Below are 26,660 nucleotides of genomic sequence, written 5' to 3'. Positions count from 1 at the left end.
CAGTGCCGGTCGTCTTGGTTGACGGCCGCATTCGGTGGAACGCACGCCGTACACAACGAGAAACTACGCACCTACCACGAAACGATTTGTTAAGCGAGCAGCCCCAGTGCCAGGTCGGGCACTGAGAAATGTAAGCAGCCATTTGGCTTTATGTTTTTAAATTTTTGTTTTAATTAAAACGGTGTTATACTATAGATATCGTTTGCTCTCCTTTTTTATGCCCCGTCTGAGCCTTTGAGGAGGAAGGTTTTTTCCATAGAGACCCATCATATTCCATGTGAACAGGGATATACCTGCACAAGCTCAGCTGACTATCTTTTTAATTAAAGTAGTCAAGACAATCTGGTAAGAAGACAACTGTATCTTCACGGTTGGGTGTTGTCCGTGTCCAAATCTTGGGGAAGGGACGTTTCAATATTTCTTATGCCGCGTACACACGAGCGGATTGTATGGCGTACTTAGTTCATCATACAATCCGACGGACAGTCCGTCGTACTTTCCACTGAACGGACTTGACCACACACGGATGCACAAACAGTCCGTCGAAAGCTTGCGCGATGACGTGTACAGCACGTACGACGGGACTAGAAATAGGAAGTCCAAGACACAGCAAAGCACCCTTCCGCCGTGTAAATCCTTTCTGGGCATGCGCCATTCTTAGTCCGTCGAACTAGCATACTGACGAGCGGATTGTCCGCTGAAACCAAAGTACGACGGACAGAATTTCGGAAAAACCGAAATTCTTAGTACTCCGGACTGCACGCTGAAAAAGTCAGCTGAAGCCCACACACGAGCGGATTGTCCGCTGAAATGTGTTTCGACGGACTAAGTACGCCATACAATCCGCTCGTGTGTACGCGGCATTAGAAGATTTCAGTATATTCTGGCAAATGGATGTAGACAAAGTTTATCACAAATTTCTTTGATGAATCACTTTGGATATATGTTGTTCTCTATCATCTAATTGGGACTTTACTATTTACTAGCTTTTTGCAATTGTCATTTGATCATTATTGTATGGTGACAGGTTGTTAATCACTCTAGTCGCATATGATTATTAAGTTATATATTTTTTTCACTTTTTTTAAGTAAGGCTTATATTTCAGCGCCCCCATCATCACCATATTTAGGTTGAGTGAGTGAGTGACTTGTATAGCGCTACCTATGCGAACTGAATCGCCTGAGGGCGCTTTCTTGCTACCAGAGTCCATCTGCGGCTTTTTACCCTGTAAGGTCCTGACACGCTTACAGACACATACAACATTGACATACACATATTAAGGCCATTTTTTTTTATGTTTATTTTTTTAGACAAGGTCTAATTAGCCTACCTAGGTTATGTTGTATATATTACAGGTTGTTTATATATATATATATATTTATTTATTTATTGATATATATATATATATATATATATATATATATATATATATATATATATATTTTTTTTTTTTTTGGAGTGAGTTTAAGTTGTGTTAATAAAGGCTGTTGTGGCCAGTTTACTCCAAACAATAAAAGGTGTGGTCTCATCTTTAAGAGGGAAGGTAAAAGGGGAAGGGCAATGTATTGATGATAGGGGTACAAGAGGGGAGAACATTCAGGCTACACTGGTCAGGACCCGCCACTTCCGGGTTTATTGCGAGGAACCCCCTTACCAATTCAGCGAGAAAACCTGCACCGTCCTACCCCTGCCCCGCTTGTCTGTTTCTGATCTGCCCACCAATATGGACAACTTATCTACACCACAGCTGACCTCTGCCACCCCTATGCCCCCATTCAACTTCTTAGAGGGATAACTAACTCACTAATCCGAAAAGGCCCCAAAGAATGCCAGGGTGAATGCCGCTTTAAACAACACCACCTCATACAGACATGTACGTAGCTGTAGTGCAACGTAAGCGTAGGACATACATGACAGGGTGCAAGGCTTACGCAGGGGAATGGTACGAGGGGTTAAGAAAGTTACAAGGCTTACCTGATTGGAGGATGGTGTAAGAGGGGGTGGAGTAGAGTTGATGTGAAGGCACGTGAGTCTAGGAAGGTCAGCAGTCTGGAGCAGCAGGTCAGGAGGAACGTTCAGGATCAGCTCCCTGGAAAAGATGAGTGGGTTAGAGCAGCTTTGGGCCCAGCTTAGGTCAGCCGCAGAACAGCATGGCGCAGACTGGTTGCAAAGCCAAATTGCGGCCACCCTTCAGGGGGTAGGGCAGGGACCTTCCACAGATGGGGTACCCCCGACACGGGCAAGGAGGTCTCGGCCCCCTGTGCGCCTTAGCCCTGACATTGCCCCCCGTTCTCATCGCCGGCTTGGGAGCCCCAGTTGGGCCCCTTCAGGCCCCCCTGCTAAGCAGACTCCCCGGTCGGCTAGTGGTGGGCCTGGGAGGAATCCCCGTCCACGGCTGAGTCCCAGAGGGAGGGGGGTCACTCACCGGATCCTGCCTCAGGCCACCTCCCGGACCGCGAGATCGGTGGTGGTTCCAGTGGTTCCCCCTGGCAATGCTCCGGTCGGGGGGGCCGCTCGACGGGGGAGAGTGGGGTCCTCGGGCGTCGGCCTTGTCCCGGAGGCGGCCGTCGGCCTGCCACGTGTGGGCGCCATCTTAGCTTCGGGGGGGGGGGGCCCATTGGAAGATGCAGAGCGGCAGTCGGGTGGCCACGCCTCCGGGCATGTTTCTGTGCCTGGGAGGGAGGGCCAGCGGAGAAGCAGCGCGCGCGCGCTCGGCGCGGCGCACACTGATGACGTCAGCGGAAGTGATGTCGGCGCGACCGGAAGTGAGGTCGTAGTAAACAAACAACATGGCGGCCGCCATGCACCGCATCGGGAAAACGGTCGGGAGCGGCCTGGGCCGTCTGGCACGCCAGCGCGGAGGCCCCCGAGGGTCAGCACACTTGCAGAGGACAGCAGCATGGAAGAGGGGGAGCTGCAGGAGGACGAGTGCGCTCCGGCGGCGGCAGTGGGGTCAGCGGCTGGAAGGCCTTCCAGGCAACAGCAGCCAGGTGAGTCCTTGGGGTCTGTGGGGAGGTTTCTTGTGGGGGTGGGTGGGGGGGATGCTGGGGTGGGGGGGGCGGAGGGGGGGGGGCGAGTTGTTGGTCGTGTTAAAAGAGCTGCTGCGCCGCCTGCAGGGCGACTCGGTGCCGGTGCCCGCCCCGATTAATCCATGGGTAGGGCCGCGGCTCGGGTAGAGCTGGGGACGGCTGTCCCCTCCGGGCTGGGGTTGGCGGTGGGTGGGGTGGCAGCGGAGACGCAGACGGAGAAGGAGGTGCTGGCGCGGAAGGACGGCGAGGGACCGAGTGGTGCTGCGGTGGACAAAGACAAGGATGCTGAGAAGATTCGCCTGGCGGATGCGGCGCGGAGCGAAGTTTATGTGTGCTTCGAGGGACCGTTAGGTGCGCATTTGCGGAAGGAGGTGAGGGAGAAGATTTGGAAGGACGAGTTTGTGGAAATCTTCTCGTTGTTGCCGTTGGAGAAGTTTAATTTAGACAGGGTCAAGCCAGATGAGAGCAAAAAAGAAGAGGAGGAGAAGAGGAGATATAGGCTTATTCCAAGCACGTTTGCGAATTGGCTGCAAGCGTTTGCGATTTTGGCTAGCGTGATTGGGGAAAAGGCGCCGGAGAATTGTTCGGCATTGTTCTGTTACCTGGAGGCCATTAGTGAGGCGCACAGGGTTTATGGGGGCTTGGCCTGGCTACGTTATGACGAACAGTTTCGTCAACGCAAAGCGGTACGGCCGTCCATTAGGTGGGACCACAAGGACATCAGCCTGTGGATGAAGTTGATGACTTCGGCCCGGGCCCCGGGACAGTTTTTTCCAAGGGGGGCCGGCGTCGCCGCCTCAGCGGGATCGCTGGCCCCAAAAAAGAAGGGGGTCTGCTGGCAATTTAATGACGGGACGTGCAAGTTTGGGAACGCCTGTCGTTACAAGCACGAGTGTTCGGGATGCAGTGGAGGGCACCCCTTCGCACGTTGTTTCAGGCAGGGAAAAGGTCGTACTGGAGACTTCGCTGCTTCCTTTCCTAAGTAGGTATCCTGATCGTGCGGCGGCGGGGTTGTTGGAGGCTGGTTTTAGGGATGGGTTTCGGATTCCGAGTGCGTTGAGGGAGGTTCCCCCGCTGGCCAAAAATTTGAGGTCGGCTTTGCTGCATGAACACGTGGTGTCGGCGAAATTGGCTAAGGAGGTGGCGTTGGGCCGGATGGCCGGCCCATTTCTTACCCCTCCGATGGCGGATCTGGTGGTCTCGCCTTTGGGGGTTGTTCCGAAGAAGGAACCGGGGCAATTCAGGATGATTCACCACCTGTCTTACCCCAGGGGCGGATCGGTAAATGATGGTATTGACCCGCAAGCTTGTGCGGTTACTTATACATCATTTGATGCAGCGATTGCGTGGGTGAGAAAGTATGGCAGGGGGGCTCTTTTGGCAAAAACGGATGTGGAGGCGGCGTTTCGTTTGTTGCCGGTGCATCCGGGGAGTATGCGCTTGTTGGGTTGTTGCTGGCAGGGGTCGTATTTTGTTGATCGCTGCTTGCCCATGGGATGTTCTATCTCGTGTGCACTTTTTGAGCTGTTCAGTTCGTTTTTTGAATGGGCTGTGTGGGAGACGGCGGGAGTCAACTCGGTCATACATTACCTGGATGACTTCCTGTGTGTGGGGCCACCGGGATCCCGCGGCTGCGGGATACTGCTGGGGACAATGCAGCATTTGGCCGAACGATTTGGGGTTCCCTTGGCGAGGGAGAAGACGGAGGGTCCCAGGTCGGAGATAGTGTTTTTGGGAATCACGATTGATTCCATGGCCATGGAATGTAGGTTGCCTGAGGAGAAGGTGGCGGCGCTGCGGCAGGAGGTGGGCGCGGCGCGGGGGAAGCGAAGACTCAGGTTGAAGGAATTGCAATCGCTCCTGGGCAAATTGAATTTTGCTTGCAGGATTATGCCTATGGGGAGAATTTTTTGCAGGAGACTGGCGGCAGCCACAGCAGGGGTGAAGGTGCCCACTCATTTTGTGCGGTTGTCCAGAGAATTGCGGGATGATCTGGGTGTGTGGGGGGTGTTCCTGGTTGAGTTTAATGGGAGAGCGATTGTGCAGGAGGGACCGGTCAGCAACGCTGATTTGGTTTTGTATACTGACGCAGCAGGTTCGGCAGGTTATGGAGCTTATTGCCAGGGGCACTGGAGTGCCGAACCATGGCTGGACTCTTGGAGGGAGGCAGGGTTTTTAACTAACCTGGCGTTACTGGAGCTTTTTCCCATAGTTCTGGCGGTGGAATTGTGGGGGGACAAGCTCCGGGATAAAAAGGTGTGCTTCCATTGTGATAACATGGGAGTGGTGGTGGCCATAAATAATGTTTCGGCCTCCTCCCCCCAGTGGTTAGGTTGTTAAGGAGGTTGGTGCTCAGTTGTTTACGGATTAATGCGTTTGTTTATGCGGTGCATATCCCTGGGATTGAGAATAAGTTGGCGGATGCTCTGTCTCGTTTCCAGTGGGAGGACTTTCGCAGACTGGCTCCGGACGCAAACAGACGCAGGGACCCGTGCCCTCCAGAGATGTGGGGGATTGCGTTGGAATCATCGGAGGACTGATTCAGCAGTCGTTGAGTGAAGGTACTCGAGCGGCTTATAATGCAGTGTGGAGGGAATGGTCGAACTGGTTGGGTGAGGTTGGGGGGTCGGAGGGCCCGGCAGAGCTGTTGAGGTGGGTGTTGGGTTTTATCTGTTATAATTATGTGTCTGGGGTGTCAGGCTCGGCAGTCAGCAAGAAAATGTCAGCTTTGGCTTTTTTGTTTCAATGTAAGGGGTTGGCGGATGTGACTAAGGATTTTTTAGTTAAAAAGGCGTTGAGGGGTTTTAGAAAAGGGGCGGCAAAAAGGGATTTGCGGCGCCCGATTTCTTTTGAAGTTTTGGGTATTTTGTTGAGCCACGTCAGGGAAGTGTGTTCTCTGGTTTTTGAACAAATACTTTTCCGAGCTGTTTTCCTGGTGGCATTTTTTGGGGCGTTTCGGATAGGAGAATTGGTGTCGCCATCTAAAACAGCTCCGGGTGGTTTGGGGAGGGGTGACGTTTCCTGGGCCCCTTCTTCAGTGGTAATTTTGGTCAGGAAGTCCAAAACGGACCAGTTGGGTAGAGGGGTGCGGGTAACATTGTTTCGGGGGACGGACCCTATTTTTTGTCCGGTGGAGGCTTTAAGGGTTTATTTGGAGGTTCGCCCGGACCGGGACGGGGTGTTATTCATGCATGCAGACGGTTCGTGCCTTTCACAGTTCCAATTTACGGCAGTGTTGAGGAAGTGTTTGCGGAGCGGGGGTTTGTCTCCGGGAGAGTATGCTGCTCATTCCTTCCGGATAGGGGCGGCCACGGAGGCAGCTAGATGGGGATTGCCGGAAGAGGTTATTAAGCAAATTGGGAGATGGGAGTCTCGGAGGTATCGGCTTTATGTGCGACCGCACCTTTTGTAAAAGGGGTAGGAGTACGGTTCCTTGATATGGTCGACTGTATGTTTTGGTTGTTTTGGGTTGGGTTGGTTAATTTTTGGTTATGTCATTTCAGAGCCGGGATGTCTCATTTGGATTTTGGGACATTCTTTTGTGTTCTGGGGGGCTAGACGGGCGGATGTACGGCCGGACGGCAGGCAACTCAGACTGTCCAGGGATGAAGGCCGGGTTCGATGGATTGGCATCCCGGGACTGATGTGGCACAGGGTGGTGCCAGAGGTTCATCGCTATGCGGGCCTGGATCGGGCACCGGACGTACTGGTCCTACATGTGGGAGGTAATGACTTGGTTGTCAGGCCGATGCGCAACATCATTAAAGACATACGGTGGGACTTCCTCAGGCTTCGTACTGCCTTCCCGGACATGATTATTGTGTGGTCCGATATTGTGGCCCGCATGTCTTGAAGGGGGGCCCGGTCTTGTGAGAAGGTTAATAAGGCCCGGATAAAGGTGAACAAAGAGGTGGGGAGGTTTGTTGCCCGGAATGGTGGTATTGTGGTGAGGCATTGGGAGTTGGAAGTGGAGATGTGGAGGTATTTACGGGGGGATGGTGTCCACCTTAACCCGGTCGGGATTGACCTGTGGGCTTTGGGTTTGGAAGATGGTATTGGCAGGGCTTTGCGGGTGTGGCGGCAGGCACAAGGGTGAGGTGTCACTCTTGTGCTGCTGTGGCGGTAGGGTCCTTGACGGCTGGTATGCAATTTATCTGTTCCAAATTAGGTTTTGGAAAAGTTAGGACCCATCATGGGTATGGAGTCCTCCCGGGTGGTCTGGCGGCTGGCCAGACTGACGGGCTAATAAGTTGGGGGTCTGTGGTCAATTGGTAAGTCCCTGAGGCAAGTTGGCGGCTGGGGACGAATGCCATAAAAAGTTGGGATTACAGGCTCAAGAAAAAATGGGGTCGTCAGGGATCAACAACTGTTTATCTGATGAGCTGGTTTTGGTTACAGGAAAATATATGGTAAAATAAAATGGTTACAGAAGTTTTAAAGAAAAAAGTTTAGTTTGGTTTATTGTTTAAATAAAGGCCTGAAAGGCCATTTACATCCAGCAGGTGTCTGTGTCATTTTTTATAGAATAAGGTATAAAAGGGGTGTACATGTATGGATTGGCGTAGTAAGGTATCTGGCTACCTTGTCATGTGATCAGCACATAATACCTAACTGGGCCACTATCCTTCCCAATAGCCCAAACAAAACAGGGCTCCTGGAGTCCCTGCACAGTTTAAAACGACGATAACCCTTCAATGCTTGTTGCACCCAAAAATCCTTAGTGAAATCTGGGCAGCCCTGAAAATTAAACCAAAATGCTAGCCCATTAACTTCTTCTCTAACACCAGCTTCCAAATTACGCAAAACAAAGTACTGAACAAGCAACCTGAAATCCTGCCCTTCCTTCCCATCCATGAAAAGCTGCACCAGGGACAACCATTCGCAACATACCCTGTTATATGCTGACCATGTCGCAGCGCTCATCGACTGTCTGATCCATCTGGATACTCGTCCAAGGCAATTTTCCACAGCCACTCAGGACAAGGGACCCTGCACTGCTCCGCCTTCGGTAGCAACTCCCGGAATCTGTCCCACTGAAAGCGAGACAAAGCATCAGCAATGACGGTTTCCACTCCCGGGAGGTGGACAACATAAATAAATACATTCAGCTGCAGACAGCGCACTCCACTTACCTTGAAGAAAGGCTCCAAAACCCGCCGAGCCACCCGCATCTGCGTAAAGTTCCAAATCGAAGTTGCTAACAGGCCGTGACATCCACAGCGCCCTGCCGTTGAAATTAGCAAGGAACGCGTGCCACACCATGAGATCCTCCCTATGTGCCCGCACCAAGTGCACATAGTGAGCGGGGGACGTAATCCCCGCCTTACTTGCCAACAGCCATCTGCAAAATACCCTCCCCATCGGTAGAATGCGACACGCATAGTTCAACTTACCCAACAATGACTGCAGAGTCCAAAGTTGCACCTTGCGTAATCCCATGATCCCCCGAATCTCAGCTTTCTTTCATTTTTTTTATTCTACTTTACTCCGGGTTTCTCTTCTTGTTTGGAATGCAGCAGCTTTGTGATAAAGTTCTGTTTTGTGAGTTAAGTGCCTTTTCTGATATGTGAGAATTTTGAGACTTAACTATATGGCTGCCATAAATGATATTCCTACCCCGGAGTGGATGACAATGGGGGGGGGGGATTGGAGCACCAACTGGGAAACATTCAGAGCTGAGTTTGAGGATTATTCCCTGGTTACAGGGTTGTATGAGAAACCCACAGCACTGCAGACAGCAATTCTGAGAAGAGTCATGGTCAGAGAATACAGACGTGTGTATAGGTACAATCTGATCATCACAGCAGAGAATACAGACGTCTATATGTACAATCTGATCATCACAGCAGAGATTACAGACATGTGTGTAGCACTAACCCCCGAAGGAGCTGCTGGTTTTATTCGGGCTTACCGTTACCTCTTCTGCTCGCCTCCTCATCCTAGGGAGGTCCCGTGGAAATTTGCTCAAATAAAGATATATCAGACACGTGGTCCTTTTTGAGGATTTATTTAGGGGTAACACCAAAGAAAGACACAAGACACAGTCCTTCAATAGAGGGTTAGAGGATAAGGGGAGTTCAGGCACCTAGTAATTGCGGGTTAGAGGTATCAGTCAGATCCAGAGGACAAACAGCTCCACAGACTGGATCCAGCAATCACCAGATAGGCCCCTCTCACTTGACCGAGCAGCCGATGATATGCCAAACAAAGTCTCTGCCACAGACTTGTTAATTAAACTTAGTGGTTCTTGAGAGTAGATGCGCAACAAAGTCTCTGCCACAGACTTGTTAACCAAATGTTTTTAGGAAGAACTACCATACAGTATCAGTTTCTTTCAGCCGACCCGGCGATACTGTAAGGATATTGATCTGGGATGCGTCCTCAACCTGAGTTACCAGGCTCCTCCAGAGATGCCAGCCTTCCGCTCGGTCTTCCACTGGAAAAGTCCCTCTCACTTGGATCCTCCAGCTTTCCTTGGCTTCTCCCCGCAGGCAAGACAACACAGGACCACCCCTGGTTCAGCAGGCCCCAAGACATTCCTGGACCTACACTCTCAGCTGTGAAGCCTCGGGCCAGCCAGCCCCGAGGCGCAAGACCATGCGACACAGACCCCAGGCCAGGAGGGCCCTAGGGTTGGGATCATGGACCCCGTAAAACAAACCCAAGAATATTGCGTCGGTACCTTAAATACTCTCTCCCTGAATGCACAGCAGGCAAACCACACCCACTGAACCATTTCCGAGCAAGAGAAGATCCCAAATTCTTGAATCAGGCACTGAGGTGATCTCATTATATCATGCCAACTCTGCAGGATGTTTTGTACAAGCTGCCAAAGGCATGAATGTTTACGTTTGATGATACCCATAATGTATTTTTCGCAATGTAAGTTTGATACTGCAAGAAGCTACATGACAACTTTCTGGACTCCCTGGGGCAGGAAAAGGTGGCTCAAATTGCCTTTTGGAGATTCAGTTGCACCAGAGGGGTATCAACATAAACAACATGACCTATTGGCTGGACTCAATGGTATTGAACCAACTGCTGATGACATACTTGTGGTAGGCTATGGGGATATGGATGGAGAAGGAGAGCAAGATCATGATGGCAAACTGCTGGAATTGATTAATCATTGTAGGCAGGTGAAACTAAGTCTTGGCATGAAAAAACTGCAATTCAGGGTCAATGAGATCAGCTTCCAAGCACATACTGTATACTATCTTTGGAGGGTTTGAAGGCTGACCCAGAAAAAAATCAGGGCTAAACTGGATCTGCCACAGGCATCTAATGTGAAATCCCTGCAGCACTTCATAGGATTTTTTACCTACCGTATTTATCGGCGTATAACACGCACTTTTTTCCCCTTAAAACCAGGGGAAAATCGAGGGTGCGTGTTATACGCCGATACTCCACGATTTCCGCACAATTTTTTGGCCCTTCTCGCGGCTTTCGGCCGCTCTCGGACCTTCTCGCGGCTTTCGGCCGCTCTCGGACCTTCTCGGCGGCTTTCGGCTGCTCTCGGACCTTCCGAGAGCGCCCGAAAGCTGCTGAGGTCCGAGAGCGGCCGAAAGCCGCCGAGAAGGTCCGAGAGCGGCCGAAAGCCACCGCGAAGGGCCGAGGCGGCCGAAAGCCGCCGAGAAGGTCCGAGAACGGCCGAAAGCCTCCAATAACTTCTGGGTGCCGCCGAGATACACGGGACATCTCGGCGGCGCCATTTTTAAAAACATAAGCGGACAATGCACTAAGACGGACAAGCTGCATGTCAAGGCTGCAATGACGAGGCTGCAATGACGACAGGCTGCAATGACGAGGCTGCAATGGTGACAGGCTGCAATGACGAGGCTGCAATGAGGACAGGCTTCATGACAAGGCTGCAATGAGGACAGGCTTCATGACAAGGCTGCAATGAGGACAGGCTGCGTGACAAGGCTGCAATGAGGACAGGCTGCATGACAAGGCTGCAATGAGGACAGGCTACATGACAAGGCTGCAATGAGGACAGGCTGCATGACAAGGCTGCAATGCGGCCAGCCTGCATGACAAGGCTGCAATGCGGACAGGCTGCATGACAAGGCTGCAAATGACGCTGACGAGGCTTCAGATGGACACTGATAAAGCTGCATTGATGGGCATTTAAATGTAAGTTTTTTTTCCTTAAATTTCCCTCCTAAAAGTTTTTTCCACAAAATTCCCTCCTAAACTTGGGGTGCGTGTTATACGCCGGCGCGTGTTATAAGCCGATAAATACGGTATTTAGCAAAATTCCTACCACGTCTCTCAGATGTCTGTGAGCCATTGAGAAGGCTTCTGAATAAGGATGTGGTTTGGCATTGGCTTCCTAAGCAAGATAATGCAGTGCAGTAAATCAAATGTTTGGTCACAGATACACCTGTACTTAAAGAGGGATTCCACCAAAAAAAAAAATATTAAAAGCCAGCAGCTATAAATACTACAGCTGCTGACTTTTAATAAATGGACACTCACATGTCCCGGGTTCCAGCGATGCCGGCAGCCGAGGCTGCTGCCGCCACCATTCTAGGTGAGGGAATCAGGAAGTGAAGCGAATCGGCTTAACTTCCCGGTTCCCTACTGCGCATGCGCGACTCGCGCAGCGCAATAGGAAATCTCTGCGCTGTCACTGGGACCCATGTGTGTCCCAGCAGACAGCGCGGCAGGGCAGGAAATGGCGTAGACTCCCATGGGAGTCTATGCCCGGAAGTGGTTGTAAATACCTGTCTTTGACAGGTATCTCCACCCCCCTCCCCCCTGAAAGGTGTCAATTGTGACACCGGACGGGGGGAGGGATCCGATCAGAGGAGGTTCCACTTTAGGGTGGAATCCCGCTTTAAGTACTATGATGTGACAGAACATGTAACTATTCAAAGTAATACAAGAAAAAGTGGACTTGGGTGTTGCCTATTGTAAGCTGGCCAGCCTATCACATTTGCTTCAAGGGCATTGACCCTGAGCAAAACTACACACAAATTGAAAAGGAATGTCTGAGTATTGTGTTTGCCTGCTAGCGCTTTCATCGCTACCTCTATGGTTGTGACAAGATCCCGGCAGGAACTGATCATAAGCCTCTGATATCTATTTTCAAGAAACCACTTTTGTGTGCACCCAAACACCTACAGAACACGTTTCTAATGTTACAAAAGTATTGCCTGAATGTTGTCTATAAACCTGGACCTGAAATGTACATTAGGGACACTCTTAGCAGAGCTACAGCAGCAGGTGACACACCTGAATGTGCACAACACACAGTCTACAATGTTCAACAGGACCTGGATGTCCTATCACAGGTCAATTATTCAGACGTCACAGACCAGCGCTTGCTTTCGGATAAAATCACCCACAGAAATTGATAAGAGTTTGCAAACACGTAAATCTGCTGTTCTGAATGATTGTCCAGATTCAAAGATGGAAGTACCATTACTTGTGAGAGAATATTAGATGAAACTGGCATACTTTACAAGGGGTCAAGAGTCATCATTCCTAAATCTCTAAGATCGGTGACACGCATTCATGGCAGTCACATTGGTGGAGAAGCATGCTATAGGCAGGCACAAGATATCTTATGTTGGCCCAACATAAAAAATGAGATTAGAGACTTTGTTAGCCGTTGCTCAGCATGAAATGAATATGCACAGGCACGACAGAAAGGACCCATAATGTCACATGTGCTGCCCACCCGGGCTTGGCAAATTGTAGGTATGGATTTACTCAATTATACTGGGCAAAATTTTCTACTGATTGTGGATCACTATTCTGATTTTTGGGAGATTGAGCACCTTCCTGCCCTGTCTGCTGAAACTACAATCAAGCGTTGTGAAGTACAGTTTGCACGCTATGGCCTGCCGGACAGAGTCATCTAGGATAATATTACCTCATCCCTGCAGCACCCACAAGCTAATGGCAAAGCAGAATCAGATGTAAAGATAGTAAAGAATCTTTGCAAGAAGTCCAAATATAATGGTAATGACCCGTAAAAGCCATTCTACATTGGAGGAACAACCCAACCGAAGGTATGGACAGTAGTCCTGCACAGCACTTGATGTCAAGGAGACTGAAGACTTCATTACCTGTGCCAAACAAATTGCTTGAACCTTGTGTGGTCACAGGTGTACTGGAGAAACTCTGACATAGAAAACAGATCTACAAAGTGACATTGGATGTGTCTGCCAAAGACTTACCTGAGCTAAGCATTGGAAAGTCAATCCGTATGATGCTGCTGCCTGGTGATAGGACTGGTCACTGGAGACTGGGTACCTCTGTTCAGAGAGTTGCTCCTCACTTATATCTTGTGAAAGTGGAAGGCGATCTCTACCGCCGCAATTGAGTGGACCTGCGAGTGGCAGAACAACTCACAGCACAAGCCTATGAGCATCCTGCATATGATCCTTCTGAGGTGCTCAATGCCCCTAGTCCTACAATGCTCCTAGTCCTACAATGCCCCTAGTCCTACAATGCTCCTAGTTCTACTATGCCCAGAGTCCTAAAATGTCCCTAGTCCTACAATGCTCCTTGTTCTACAATGCCCCTAGTCTTACAATGCCCCTAGTCCTACAATGCTCCTTGCTCTACAATGCCCCTAATCCTACAATGCCCCTAGTCATACAATGTCCCTAGTTCTACAATGCCCCTAGTCCTACAATGCTCCTAGTCCTATAATGCTACTAGTCCTACAATGCCCCTAATCCTACAATGCTCCTAGTCCTACAATGCCCCGAGTCCTACACTGCCCCAGTCCTAAAATGCTCCTTGTCCTACAATGACCCTAGTCTTACAATGTCCCTAGTCCTACAATGCCCCTAGTCCTACAATGCCTCTAGTCCTACAATGCTCCTTGTCCTACAATGCCCCTAGTCCTACAATGCCCCTAGTCCTACAATGCCTCTAGTCCTACAATGCTCCTTGTCCTACAATGCCCCTAGTCTTACAATGTCCCTAGTCCTACAATGCCCCTAGTCCTACAATGCCCCTAGTCCTACAATGCCTCTAGTCCTACAATGCTCCTTGTCCTACAATGCCCCTAGTCCTACAATGCTCCTTGTCCTACAATGCCCCTAGTCCTACAATGCCACTAGTCCTACAATGCTCCTTGCCCTACAGTGCCCCTAGTCCTACAATGTCCCTAGTCCTACAATGTCTCTAGTCCTACAATGCCCCTAGTCCTACAATGCCCCTAGTCCTACAATGTCCCCAGTCCTACAATGCCCCTAGTCCTACAATGCTCCTAGTCCTACAATTCTCCTTGTCCTACAATGCTCCTTTTCCTACTGGACCACATAAGCAAAGCATAAACAATAATACTGTCATATCTGAAGGATACCATAAGGATGACATAATGAAGCCACATATACCAGTAAGTTCTTCTGTACCAAACACACCAGCCAGGAAAGAGAGCAGCTCTTCAACACCTTCTGGAGCTGAACAGTATTCCCCAGGAAAATCACTGTGGCCTTGTGCAGCGTTCGAGTTTCAAGGCAGCCAAATAGACTCAATCTGTAGTGTATCTACCACCAGTAACACAATATGTTATGTTTACGACTGTTCACAATCTGTTTTTAGGATTTTTGGATTGAATGTAAAAAAGGGAGATGTTATGAATTTCTAATACAAATACAGTGACTCTATGGTAATATATTCTATGGTAATATTGCATTGCTTGTACTTCCTGTTTTGTGTTCTGTGTTTGCTGTTCCTGTTATACAATTCAACACGACTCCTCAAACAGCTTGCAGTGTCTTAATTTCTATGCTTGAAACAGCAGTGTTCACACTACGAGACGATTCACGAGCTGCAGTTCCTCTGAGCTCCACAAGGTGGTGATCTCACCTCTACCCAGTAAAAAAAAGTCTCTATGGAATACAGACAGGAAGTGATGTCAGATACAGACAGGAAGTGATGTCAGGTAAAGGGAGGGCATTTCATTTGGTAAGACATAAAGAGAAGACACTGCAGGATTTGGCGGGAGTGAAGGTAATACGTAGATTAACCCCTTCAGGGGGATCAGTTGATGATGAATATATCTTCCTTCCAAATCTGGCCATACATGGTTCAGTTTTATCATTCATCCAGCGGTAGGGTTGCCACCTCATCCCTTTAAACCTGAACACATATGAATTACACCGGTTCTGAGCCTAATTAAATGCAGATAAGGCAACAAGTGAGTTTAATTGCCACCATAATCAGACACAGAACCTGCTGTGCAATTCATATGTGTTGGGGTTTAAAGGGGTGAGGTGGCAACTCTAGCCAGCGGGATGAGTGAAAAAACAAGTGATTCCCCACATTGGAAGGGGATGGGGGAATCCTCCCCGCTGCACTATTGTATTCTGACAATGGGGGGCGCTCCTCCGCTCTCAGAATACACAGATCAGTAATGAAGCTATTGGCTGCAGCCGCTGACGGAGTGACTTTTATCCGGCAGTGACCACACATGGATGGAAATGTGACCGATCCCTGCTGAACCAGCTGAATTTCCATGTCTCTATGGTCACCATAAGTGACTTCCTCCCCTCCCCCTCATCTCCTTCATTATGTAAGTCATGCTGAGATCATCTCCCATTGGCTGAGCAATATTCTCATTGGTCTCTGAGCTCCTTCTTGCTATTCCTCGTCCTGCCTGTTGTTTCCTTGGATTGATTTTCTGTGTAGTGACCCCGACTTCATCTCTTGGATGATCTCGTCTGTTGCTTGTCCTGACCTTTATCCTGATTCCTGGATCTCCTCCTCATCTCTCCTCCATATCCTCTTACACAGCTTTTCTCCACACCTGCAGTGATCCTGGGGGGTGGAAACTTGGCACCAGCACTCAGCAAAATCCATCCCCACCATTAGGAGCTCTGGAGAAAATTGTCTGCTATTTACACTCCGTTCCTCCGCACGTCACCTGATCACATGAGAGCTTACTTTCACACATTCCTGACAGATTTCTGTATGGTAAAGGTCAAAGTTCACTCTTCAGTTTAGGAGAGGAAGGACACACCCAGGAACAATGATTTGGTTTGCACAGGAGCCTCATATAGAGGACCCCTCAAATCTCCCCCTCCAAATGTCCCTCCATCCAGAGCCTATATGTCCTATGACATCACAATGACCTTACACTGACCTCACAGCTCCTTCTACCAATGTTCTTCTATCCAGAGTAGGAGAACCCTATGACATCATACTGACCTATAAGCTCCTTTTCCCAATGTCCCTCCATCTCTTTTTGTTTTCTGATGCTCTTAGCATGTGGGACCCTTGGCATCCTCACTAGCAAAGTGGGACTGTTGGTCCTGTGTTGTATGTAATGATGTCAGAATGCCTGCAAAAGTTGTTTAACCTGCATAGTGTGGGGGGTCCTGTGTGGGTAATTTATACCTCAGCCTGAAGTGGGGCTTTAATAAAAGGGAGACCTGACCGGAGAGGTGAGGAGGATTCTGGGAATATCATTTGATTTTACTATTTGTGTTCAGATCTAGAGTTTTCCTCCTGTGAAGTCTGGAGATCATATGACCATCACATTGCCTCCACCTCCCTCCCTGATAGAATAGAGAAATACAAAGAAGATTCTAGAAGTCACCAGAGAGATGATGGAGGAGAGGTGAGGAGGATTCTGGGAATTCTGGGACATTATCCAGTAACAGACAAGGGATGTGTCTGGATGGTGACTGTATCATTGTGTGTGTCAGGTTCCTATAAGGTGTCAGGATGTCACTGTCTATTTCTCCATGGAGGAGTGGGAGTATTTAGAAGGACACAAGGATCTCTACAAGGACGTCATGATGGACAATCAGCCGCCCCTCACATCACCGGGTAAGAGGAGACTTTATTGTAAAGGAGAGAGCAGTACGGAGGCTCCACCTAGATCCCCCATCATCTGATAAACACATAGAAACAATGTATTCAGTCAGTGTGTGTGTTTCCTACAGATGGATCCAGTAATGGGAACGCACCAGAGAGATGTCCCCATCCTCTGTATTCCCGGGATTCCACACAGGAAGATCACACCATCCCCCACCATCATCAGGTAGATGAGGAACAATCACTGATAGTATCATTAGGATCTGTACATTATCTGCATTGTTACCATTGATGTCATTTATATTATATATTCAGAGTGGAAACCGGAGAGATTCTACAATTGAGGTTAAAGAAGAGATAAAAGAGGAGGATGATGAGGATGGGGTGATGGAGGAGTTTCGAAAAGAACACAGAGATCTGTACCAGGACACCATGGTGGAGTCATCCAGCTACAGAAACCCACCAGAGAGATGTCCCCGTCCTCTGTATTCCCGGGATTCCACACAGGAAGGTCACACCATCCCCCACCATCATCAGGTAGATGATTGACAAGTATTGATAGTTGTGATTTATACACAACATGTTTATTAAATGATTTATTTTTTATTAAAATTTTGCAAATTTTACAAATTTTTACTTATGAATGCATCGTAAGGCATAAGTGATGCAATCTACAATATGACAATCAAGAAAATATTAGTAAATACAAATATATCAAAGCAGAATTCTTATGACAATGTGTTATGGAGTCCAGATTTCAGATCCAGATACATGGGGGTGGGGGTTGAGGGGTGTTATGACGAGTTAGTGGACACTTAAGTTAGTTTATACTTAAGGAATTATGCAGAGAGAGAGGGTTGTGTTTAGCTAATAGAATAGGGTAGGCATCATCAGGTTCAACAGAGAGTAGGAATGAGCCGAACACCCCCGGTTCGGTTCGCATCAAGAACATGTGAACGTACCGAAAGTTTGTGCGAATATTCGAACACCATTAAAGTCTATGGGACTTGATCGTGAGAAATCAAAAGTGCGAATTTTAAAGGCTAATATGCAAGTTATTGTCCTAAAAAGGGTTTGAGGACTCGGGTCCTGCCCCAGGGGACATGTATCAATGCAAAAGAAAGTTTTAAAAACGGCTGTTTTTTCGGGAGCAGTGATTTTAATAATGCTTAAAGTGAAAAAATAAAAGTGAAATATACCTTTACATTTCGTACCTGGGGGTGTCTATAGTATGCCTATAAAGTGGCGCATGTTTCCCAGGTTTAGAACAGTCTCTGCACAAAATGACATTTCTAAAGGAATAAAAGTCATTTAAATCTGTTTGTAATTTGGAACAGGTAAAATGTAGATCCAGCCCAAAAAATCAAATTTTAAGCTTTTTTACATAACATAGGGAAGAGTTATCACCCCTGTAACATTTGTTTTGCTGTCTGTGTCCCTGTTCAGAAGATTTGACCTCACCTTCTGTCCCAATGACAATTGGATTTTGAAAATGTGGGGTTTTTAGAGAAACAAGGATTGGTGATAATAAGGCATCAGTGGAGGAGACACCTTTTTCCCATATTAACTCTTACAGGAGATAATTTCCCTTCCTAGGGGTAGATTTCTTCTCACTTCCTGTTGTCTAACTCCGTTTGTAAGTAGTTTATAAGTTGGATGTTTGAAAATAAGGGACTGCCTGTATATACTATACGGCCTTCACTATATACTCTGCAGAAATTTGGGCCTTAGGTGTTGGTGGTACCAGAACACTGTAAGCCCTCACAGTGCTAGAATGGGCCCTGCTGTGAAATATTATATGAAGAATTGTAATCACATTGCAAGAAGAATTGCAAGCCCCTTTTGAACAGGGTCAGAAAAATTGGGCCTTTGGTGGTGGACGGTGTGGTGGTGTTGTCACAACACTGTAAGCCCCCACAGTTACTCTTGGTGGGCACTAGAACAGGCCCTGCTTTGGTGTGGATCTTTTAAGTACTTGTGCCAACGGACTGTATGGGAGCTCGACATATGTCTGGTAAAGCATGTGGTGCCCAAGCGGCTGCTGTTTTGGCCATGCTTGATATGCTTCAGACATATGTTGCAAACAGCAATGGTGCGATCTGCTGCACACGTCTCAAAAAAGGCCCACACCAAAGAACTTTTGAAAAAACGTGGAGTCAGCAGTGTCCTGCACATATGGAGCTCTGCGGTGTGATGCAGTCGGTAGGCTGTCCTTAATCTGGCCCCTGGAGGGCATCTTGCCTCGTTGGAGATGTGCCTCCTCCTCCTCATCCTCTCTTCTATCAGGCACCCACGTCGAGTCAGTGATCTCATCATTCCCTCCCTCCTCGCCACTGGAGCAAACCTGGCAGTTTACTGCAGCTGGGGGAATATGACTGCCAGTTTCTTGTCCTTGGACACTCTCTCTCTCTCTCTGGGCTCACGTTACTGCCTTCATCCTCAACCTGGGTACCATCATCGGAGCCTTGAAAATGCTGTACATCCTCCTACAGCATGTACCCGACACTGTGGTCGAACAGTTCGGGGACTCCTCAGGACATCATGGTGGGGCTAGGGAAGGAGTGACTGATGACATTGAGCCGATGGAATAGGCCACTTTGGCAGCTGCATTGGCAGCCAAACTTGTCTTAGCCTGGGTGACAGAGGACTAGGACAGCTTTGTGATCCACTCTACCAACTCTTCTGCATGTTGTGGCTCAATGCGGCCAGCTGGCGAAAAAAAGGACAAGCGTGCCCCACGGCCACATGCTGAGGATGCACCGTGTCCACGACCAGCACTGTTGGCTGTAGACACAGAGCCTGCTTGCCCTCTTTTAGTGGCCTGTGAGCATCTACCTTTCCCTTGTGGCCTTCCAGACATGCTGTAAAATTGGATTAGCAAAACACCGCCTGAAGTTTACTAGAAAAATTACACCAGGAATGGCCTGCAGTCAGGTATAGGCTTGGCTAGATTAGCATGCAGTGGATATATATGTAGGGAACTATATATATATTTTTATGCACTGCAGATCACTGAATCACCTGCCTGCCTACCTGAAAGTATCTTTGAATATGTACACCAGGAATGGCCTATAGTTAGGTATAGGCTTGGCTAGACTAGAATGCAGTGGATATATATATGTAGGAGACTGTATATATATTTTATGCACTGCAGATCACTGAATGGACTGAGTATGGCGCATGCTCAGAAAGGATTTACACGGCCGAAGGTTGCATTGCAGTGTATTGGACGTCGTATTTCTAGTCCCATCGTACGTGCTGTACACGTCATCGCGCAAGCTTTCAGCGGACTGTCTGTTCGTCGTGTGTGGTCAAGTCCGTTCATTCAAAAGTAGGACGGACTGTCTGTCGGATTGTCTGACGGACTTAGTTGGACGGACAATCCTCTCGTGTGTACGCGGCCTTAGCTGAGAGAAGTTTCTGTGGAGAGTGTGAAGGTGATTCCACAGCTCTCTTACCTCTATCAGAAGCTGTGGGGTTGTCTTGCTGCTGTGAGGAGTCCTCCATGTCAAAGAGATTGTCTGTCTGAGGCTGTAGGACGTAAAGGCTAGACATGGGTGCCGTCAATAAATTTGTTTTGTTTCATTCTGTTAGGGTTCGTATTAGAATTAATTCGTACTTCGTAATTCGATTCCAAAATTTAATCTCGATTCGTACGAATTGTCGTTAGGTTCGTTAACTTGTACGAACGTTCTTTACGATGAATTTAAAGGCAAAAATATATATACCTCAATATGACAGTCGATGCTGATGGAAGTTTGGTTTTTATCTGAAATACGAAATTCCATTGAAGAATTTCCGATCCGAAATACGAATTTTCGTTGGATGCGTTTCACTTTTTGGTCCAAATTTCGTTACTACGGAAACAACATGTGACTTGGTTGACCAATCAGAGGTTTTCTTCTGCAGCTGAGGCCTACAGGGCAGGCCCGATCATGTGACTTCCCTTTGTGGGTTAGTTAGTGTAGTGGAGCAGATCACATGATTATTTGTCTGTGCATCTGAGCAAATATCTTTGCAATCCTTAGTTTTTTCATTGTTCATTTTAGTTTATATCTGTTGTAGTTTGCGAGTGTATCATCTGTTAGTCTTTAGTTTCTGGTTTTATTTGTTTTTTTGGTTGGTTTTGAGAGAGCTTTTTTTTTTTTTTTTTTTTCATTTCTTGTTTCATTTAGTTAATATTTTGTTATTTTCTATTTGTACATTTGGTGATATTGGTGTTAGTTTGCTGCAATCAAAAACATATTTTTTTTGTCTACATTTTTCTAAGGAATAATGAGCAGCAAACAAGGCCAAAAAAGCAGTAAGAGTGCTGCTGGGAGAGGGAGCGCTATGAGCCGTGTACATGAGCAGCAGGTGGGACGTTCTGTCTCTGCACCCTCTGAGCTCAGCTCACCTCCCATAAAGCTGAGGCGAATGGGAGTGAAGACTGCTGGTGATAAAAAGCCTGGCAAACAGCAGACATTTGCACGTCGCCAGCTGTTCCAGGATTTACCTCCTAGAACCAGCAGCACAGTTCATAGCAAAAGTGGCACTACCACCTCTGCCACTGCTGCTGGTAGCATGCTGCCCATTGGTACCTTTTATGTAAGAGGGCAGGGCAAAGGAGTTCCCAGAGCACATACATTTGTGCAGCCAAAGCTGGAGATCCTGGTCATGCAGCAAGAAACATGTCAGGAGGCTGAGGCTCATGATGATGTCACCACCACCATTGCTGCCTGTGCCATCACCATCAGCACTACAGGGAGCTTGGCAGTGATCAGCAAGGAGACAGAGTTTACTGCTTCTAATGATCACTGTTCCCTTGGCAACTTGAAAGAGGTGGAAGCAGGCTTTCCTGAAATTGTTGTAGACAAATTTAATTTCCAGCCCTCTACCCATGTTGGCACCACCGACAGCCCAGAAAGTATCTCCCCTCAGTCCCCACTACTTTTCACTCCTGAAAAGACCCCTGCCCAAGTGCTTTCTAAGCCTCCAGCATCAGAATGGGCCAATGCAACCATTAGCCCTTGTACACACGGTCGGATAATCTGTCGGATTGCGTCTTATCGGACCGTGTCGTCGGATAATCCGACTGTGTGTGGTATGCATCGGACTGATTCCATCCGAATCTCCGTCCGACCCAATTTTCCAACATGTTGGAAATATTTCCCGACCAACTGGGCCGGATGGACCTAATCCGATCATGTGTAGAGCATTTTGATCGGACCAAGTGCCACGCATGCTCAGATCAAATTCCTACATCAAAGCTATTGGCTACTAGCCTGAACGTAGTCCCATCGTAACGATATTATGTCATCACGTTCTGAAAGATCGGATTTTTCGACAACTTGGCCAGACCGTGTGTATGCAACAGTTTCGGACAAGATCCGACGGACAAAATCCGACAGGCAAAATCCGACAGATTTGGTTGTGGAAATCTCCGACCGTGTGTACAGGGGCTAAGGCCTCAATCCATCACAGCACCCAAAATACCTGGGATGTTCAGGTCTCTTCCTCCTGCTCCTGCCGAACCTCAGAAATAGAGTGTGACCACTGCAGTGGAAGGGATTCCATCAGGCAGTGTCATTGGTGGTGGCTGCCGTTCCAGCATTGGCAACATTTTAAAAGAATTGGTGTTGGTCAGAAGGCCAAATGCAATCACTGTGGCAGGGAGGTCAGCCGGGGCCAAGACATAGGGCATCTCAGTAATAGTGGCATGAACCAGCACATGCGTGTGCACCACCATGCAGTGCTGTTAGGGGAGAAAAGTATTATGGCCACTCCTCCAAACACCAAAAGGGGAACCAATAGTGGCACCGCCACATCCACCATGAGTTCCAGCACCACCAACCAGTATAAGGCAGAAAAGAATGCTGTTACCATCCCGCATCCAATCCATACCAGCCAGGCCACCCTGGAAGATTTTGGTGGCTTTCAGAGTAAGGGTATGTCTCGGGCGCAGGTATGTAAAATAACACGCCTGATTGGCCAGCTCATTGCAGTTGGAGGAGCACCTTTCAACATGGTGGAAGGTGAACCCTTCAAGTAATTGATGCAGGCTGTTGCACCACAGTACTGTGTGCCATCACGTAAGACATTCAGCCAAACTGTGGTGCCAGCCTTATACAGGTCTTGTGTCGGGGTGCTCAAGGAGGAGATTGGAAGGGCAGGTGGACAGGCAGTGCACCTGACCACTGACCTGTGGAGTGCGTGTAGTGCCCAGCATGCCTTCCTGTCCCTGACGGCACATTGGTGACAGGCCAAGGTGTCCCATGATGTAGTTCAAACATCTGGATCCTCGTCAGCAGTTGACAAACAGGGGCACCGTTCCTTCCCCCTGCACGCTGAGGTGCTTGATGAAAAGCACACAGCGCAAAACATGCTGAAAGCCCTGCAGAAAATGTTGTTGCAGTGGTTTGGACAGGCAGACAGCAACTACCGGATTGGATGTTGTCACTGATGGAGGGAGCAACATGGTCAAGGCTGTAAAGGATGGCAGCTTTGTGGATAGGGATGAGCTTGATGTTCGAGTCGAACATACGGTCGCGCCAAATTCGTGTGGCGCTCACGGCCCACAATGCACTGCGCCATCGCAGTGCATTGCTGGCTCATGATTGGCCAAGCATGCACTGTGACCCCGCATGCTTGGCCAGTCACAGTGCCGGCAGCGAGGAGAGCCATGATTGGCCAGAGGCAGGATGCCTGTGGCCAATCATAGCTCAGGCTGTGTAGTACACGCCCCACACTATATAAGGCTGCCAGCACGGCGGCCTTGTCTAGTGTGTTGGTGTCTGTAGGAGTTAGTGGGTGTTCTCTGTGTACCTTCAACACAGTATACACCGTTCGTTATCGGCCGATTTAGCATTCTTGCTCTTCTGTAATTGAGCTTTTAGCAATCTGCAGGAGTTTGTGGGTGTTGTCTGCATGCCCTGACCACAGTATACACCATTATCCACCTATACAGCTAGCTATATTTCTCTTCTGTAATAGAGCTTTCAGTCAGTTGTAGGAGATTGTGGGTGTTGTATACTGCGGTCAGGGCACGCAGACACCATTATATCCACCTATATAGCTAGCTATATTGCTCTTCTGTAGTAGAGCTTTCAGTCAGCTGTAGGAGATTGTGGGTGTTGTCTGCGTGCCCTGACCACAGTATACACCATTTTATCCACCTATATAGCTCTTCTGTAATTGAGCCATCTGCAGTAGTTAGTTGGTGTTGTGTGCCTCCAGCGCAGCACAGTATACACCGGTATCTCCCCTGGGGACTTATTTTCGGCAGCTGGACGTGCTGGACGTCTTGAGCCGCATCATGCCGAAGACTTGGTAGAGTGGATGACCAAGCCCTCTTCATCCTCCTCATCCTCTCTCGACCAGGCTCAGAGTACTAGCAAAGCAGCTGCCAACACATCGTCTTCCCTCGTCTCAATGTCATCATCAGTAACTCCTTCCCTAGACCCACCACGTCCTCCTGAGGAGTCCCCTGAACTCTTTGAGCACAGTGTTGGGTACATGCTCCAGGAGGATGCCCAGTGTTTTGTAGGCTCTGATGATGATACTCAGCTAGAGGAAGGCAGTAGCGTTAGCGCAGAGAGAGGGGATGCTCAAGAAGGACAGCAATCTGGCAGTCATGTTCCACAAGCTGCAGCATACTTCCAGGTTTGCTCCAGCGATGAAGAGGGAGGGGATGATGAGGGCACTGACTCCACGAGGGTGCCTGGTAGGAGAGAGGAGAAGGAGGCACATGTCCAACGATGCAGGATGCCCTCCGGGGGCCAGTTTAGGGGTAGCACACCGACTGAATCACACCGCAGAGCTCCGCCTGTGCAGGGCGCTGCCTCTGCGCATTATTCTAAAAGTTCTTTGGTGTGGGCCTTTTTTGAGACGAGTGCATCATATCGCACCACTGCTATTTGCAACATATGTCTCAAGCGTATCTCGTGTGGCCAAAACATCAGCCGCTTGGGCACCACATGCTTGACCAGACATATGTTGACCTGCCATGCAGAACAAAGCGGACCTCTCCTTGCTCCTCATCAGCTGGGATCTCCAACCCCACTAGACCTTCAGTCCTCTCTGAAACCTGCTCTGAGAGGAATGAAGGTGTAGAATTAGGTGTGTCACAGCCAAGTGCTTGCGGGCACTCTGCTAGCAGTACACCCACGTCCGATTATAGCATAGCAGGCAATTTTCCCTGCCCCAGCTGCTGGACCGGCGAAAGAAGTTCACTCCCAGCCATCCACATACCCAGCGGTTGAATGCTAGCTTGGCTAAATTGCTAGCACTTCAACTGCTGCCTTTTCAGTTGGTAGACTCGGCCCCCTTCCATGAGTTTGTGCAATGTACGGTTCCTCAGTGGCAGGTCCCCAAACGCCACTTTTTCTCATGGAAGGCGATTCCGGCTCTCTACCGGCATGTGTAAGGCAATGTCCTTGCCTCGCTGGACAGGGCGGTCATCGGTAAGGTGCATATTACCGCTGACTCATGGTCCAGCAGGCATGGACAGGGACGTTACCTGTCTTTCACGGCCCATTGAGTCACTCATCTGGCAGCTGGGAAGGATGCAGGACTAGGTGCAGTAGTATTGGAGGTTGTTCCGCCACCACGCCTCCAAAATGCTACTACTGGTTGTGACACACCTCTCTCCTCCACCCCCTCCTTTTCTTCTTCCTCCATGGTCTCTTCCAGTGCCCTGTGCTCCGTAGGCGTTCAAGGGGGTACGCAAGTATGCAGGCAAAACTATGCCATGTCGTGTTTGCGCTGGTTTGTTTGGGGGACAGGAGCCACACTGGGGCAGATATTATGCCAGCTCTGCAGGGGTAGGCCGAGAGGTGGTTGATGCCACGCCAGCTTAAGCCAGGAATGGTGGTTTGTGACAATGGCACCAACCTCCTCTCCGCCCTCCGACGGGGACAACTGACCCATGTTCCCTGTGTGGCTCATGTCCTTAACCTGGTGGTGCAGCGGTTCTTGGGCAGGTACCCAGGCTTACAGGATGTCCTGAAGCAGGCCAGGAAAGTCTGTGTGCATTTCCGCTGATCATTTAATGCCTGTGCTCGGCTGGCTGAGCTCCAAAAGGAGTTGAACCTGCCCAAGAACCGCCTTATATGTGACATGCCCACCAGGTGGAACTTAACATTGGCCATGCTGCAGCGGCTGCACACACAGCAGAGGGCCATCAATGAGTACCTGTGCGACTACGGCACCAGGACAAGGTCAGGGGAGCTTGTTTTTTTCTCACCATGCCAGTTGGGCATGATCGGGGATGCATGCACTGTCCTGTCACCATTTGAGGAGGCCACAAGGATGGTGAGCAGTGACAGTGCATGCATCAGTGACACTGTACCTCTTGTCCACCTGTTGGAGCATACGCTGCGTGGAATAATGGACAGGGCACTTGAGGCAGAACAGAGGCAGGAAGAGGAGGACTTCCTTGCCTCTCAAGGCCCCCTTTAATCAGACAGTGTTCCTGCTGTCCCACCCATCACACAGGAAGAGGAGGAGGATGATTGTGTCAGCATGGAGGTGGAGGCTGGCACCCAGCATCAGCAGCAGTCTTGTAGGGATGTTTTACAGTCCCAAGAAACCCGTGGACTTGTACGTGGCTGGGAGGAGGTAGCTGCAGATCATGTTATCCTTACTGATCCAGGGGACTCCGGACCGAATGCCTCAGCTAACCTACGCTGCATGGCCTCCCTGATCCTGCAAAGCCTGCGGAAGGATCTTCGGATCAAGGAGAGGGACCATTACTGGCTGGCCACTCTCCTTGATCCGCGGTACAAGGGTAAGGTTGCCGACCTTATCTTGCTGTTGCAGCGGGAGCAGAGGATGAGACATCTCCGGGAGGCCTTGCAGAAAGG

At 49.1% G+C, this 26,660-nt stretch overlaps 1 protein-coding gene across 2 annotated transcripts in view; it reads left to right on the top strand.

Moving 5' to 3' along the window:
- LOC143989634 (uncharacterized) overlaps positions 1-26,660 on the top strand; it is a 566,499-nt gene that overhangs the window by 530,589 nt on the left and 9,250 nt on the right. The window contains exon 1 of one of the 2 annotated variants that reach the window (XM_077489884.1): positions 17,136-17,355. The exons of the other annotated variant lie outside the window; for it this stretch is intronic. Coding sequence (XP_077346010.1) covers positions 17,206-17,355 — 150 coding nt within the window. The 5' untranslated portion in view covers positions 17,136-17,205. Of the gene's footprint in view, positions 1-17,135; positions 17,356-26,660 lie in introns of those variants that run through there. 2 annotated transcript variants of the gene reach the window in all.

The sequence above is a fragment of the Lithobates pipiens genome, unplaced genomic scaffold (genome assembly GCF_037356315.1).
Source record: "Lithobates pipiens isolate NorthernLeopardFrog02 unplaced genomic scaffold, aLitPip1_a1.2 Scaffold_18, whole genome shotgun sequence".
NCBI classification, from domain to species: domain Eukaryota; kingdom Metazoa; phylum Chordata; class Amphibia; order Anura; family Ranidae; genus Lithobates; species Lithobates pipiens.
The sequence above is the reverse complement of the archived record's forward strand: the minus strand, read 5'-3'. Positions and strand labels throughout refer to the sequence as shown.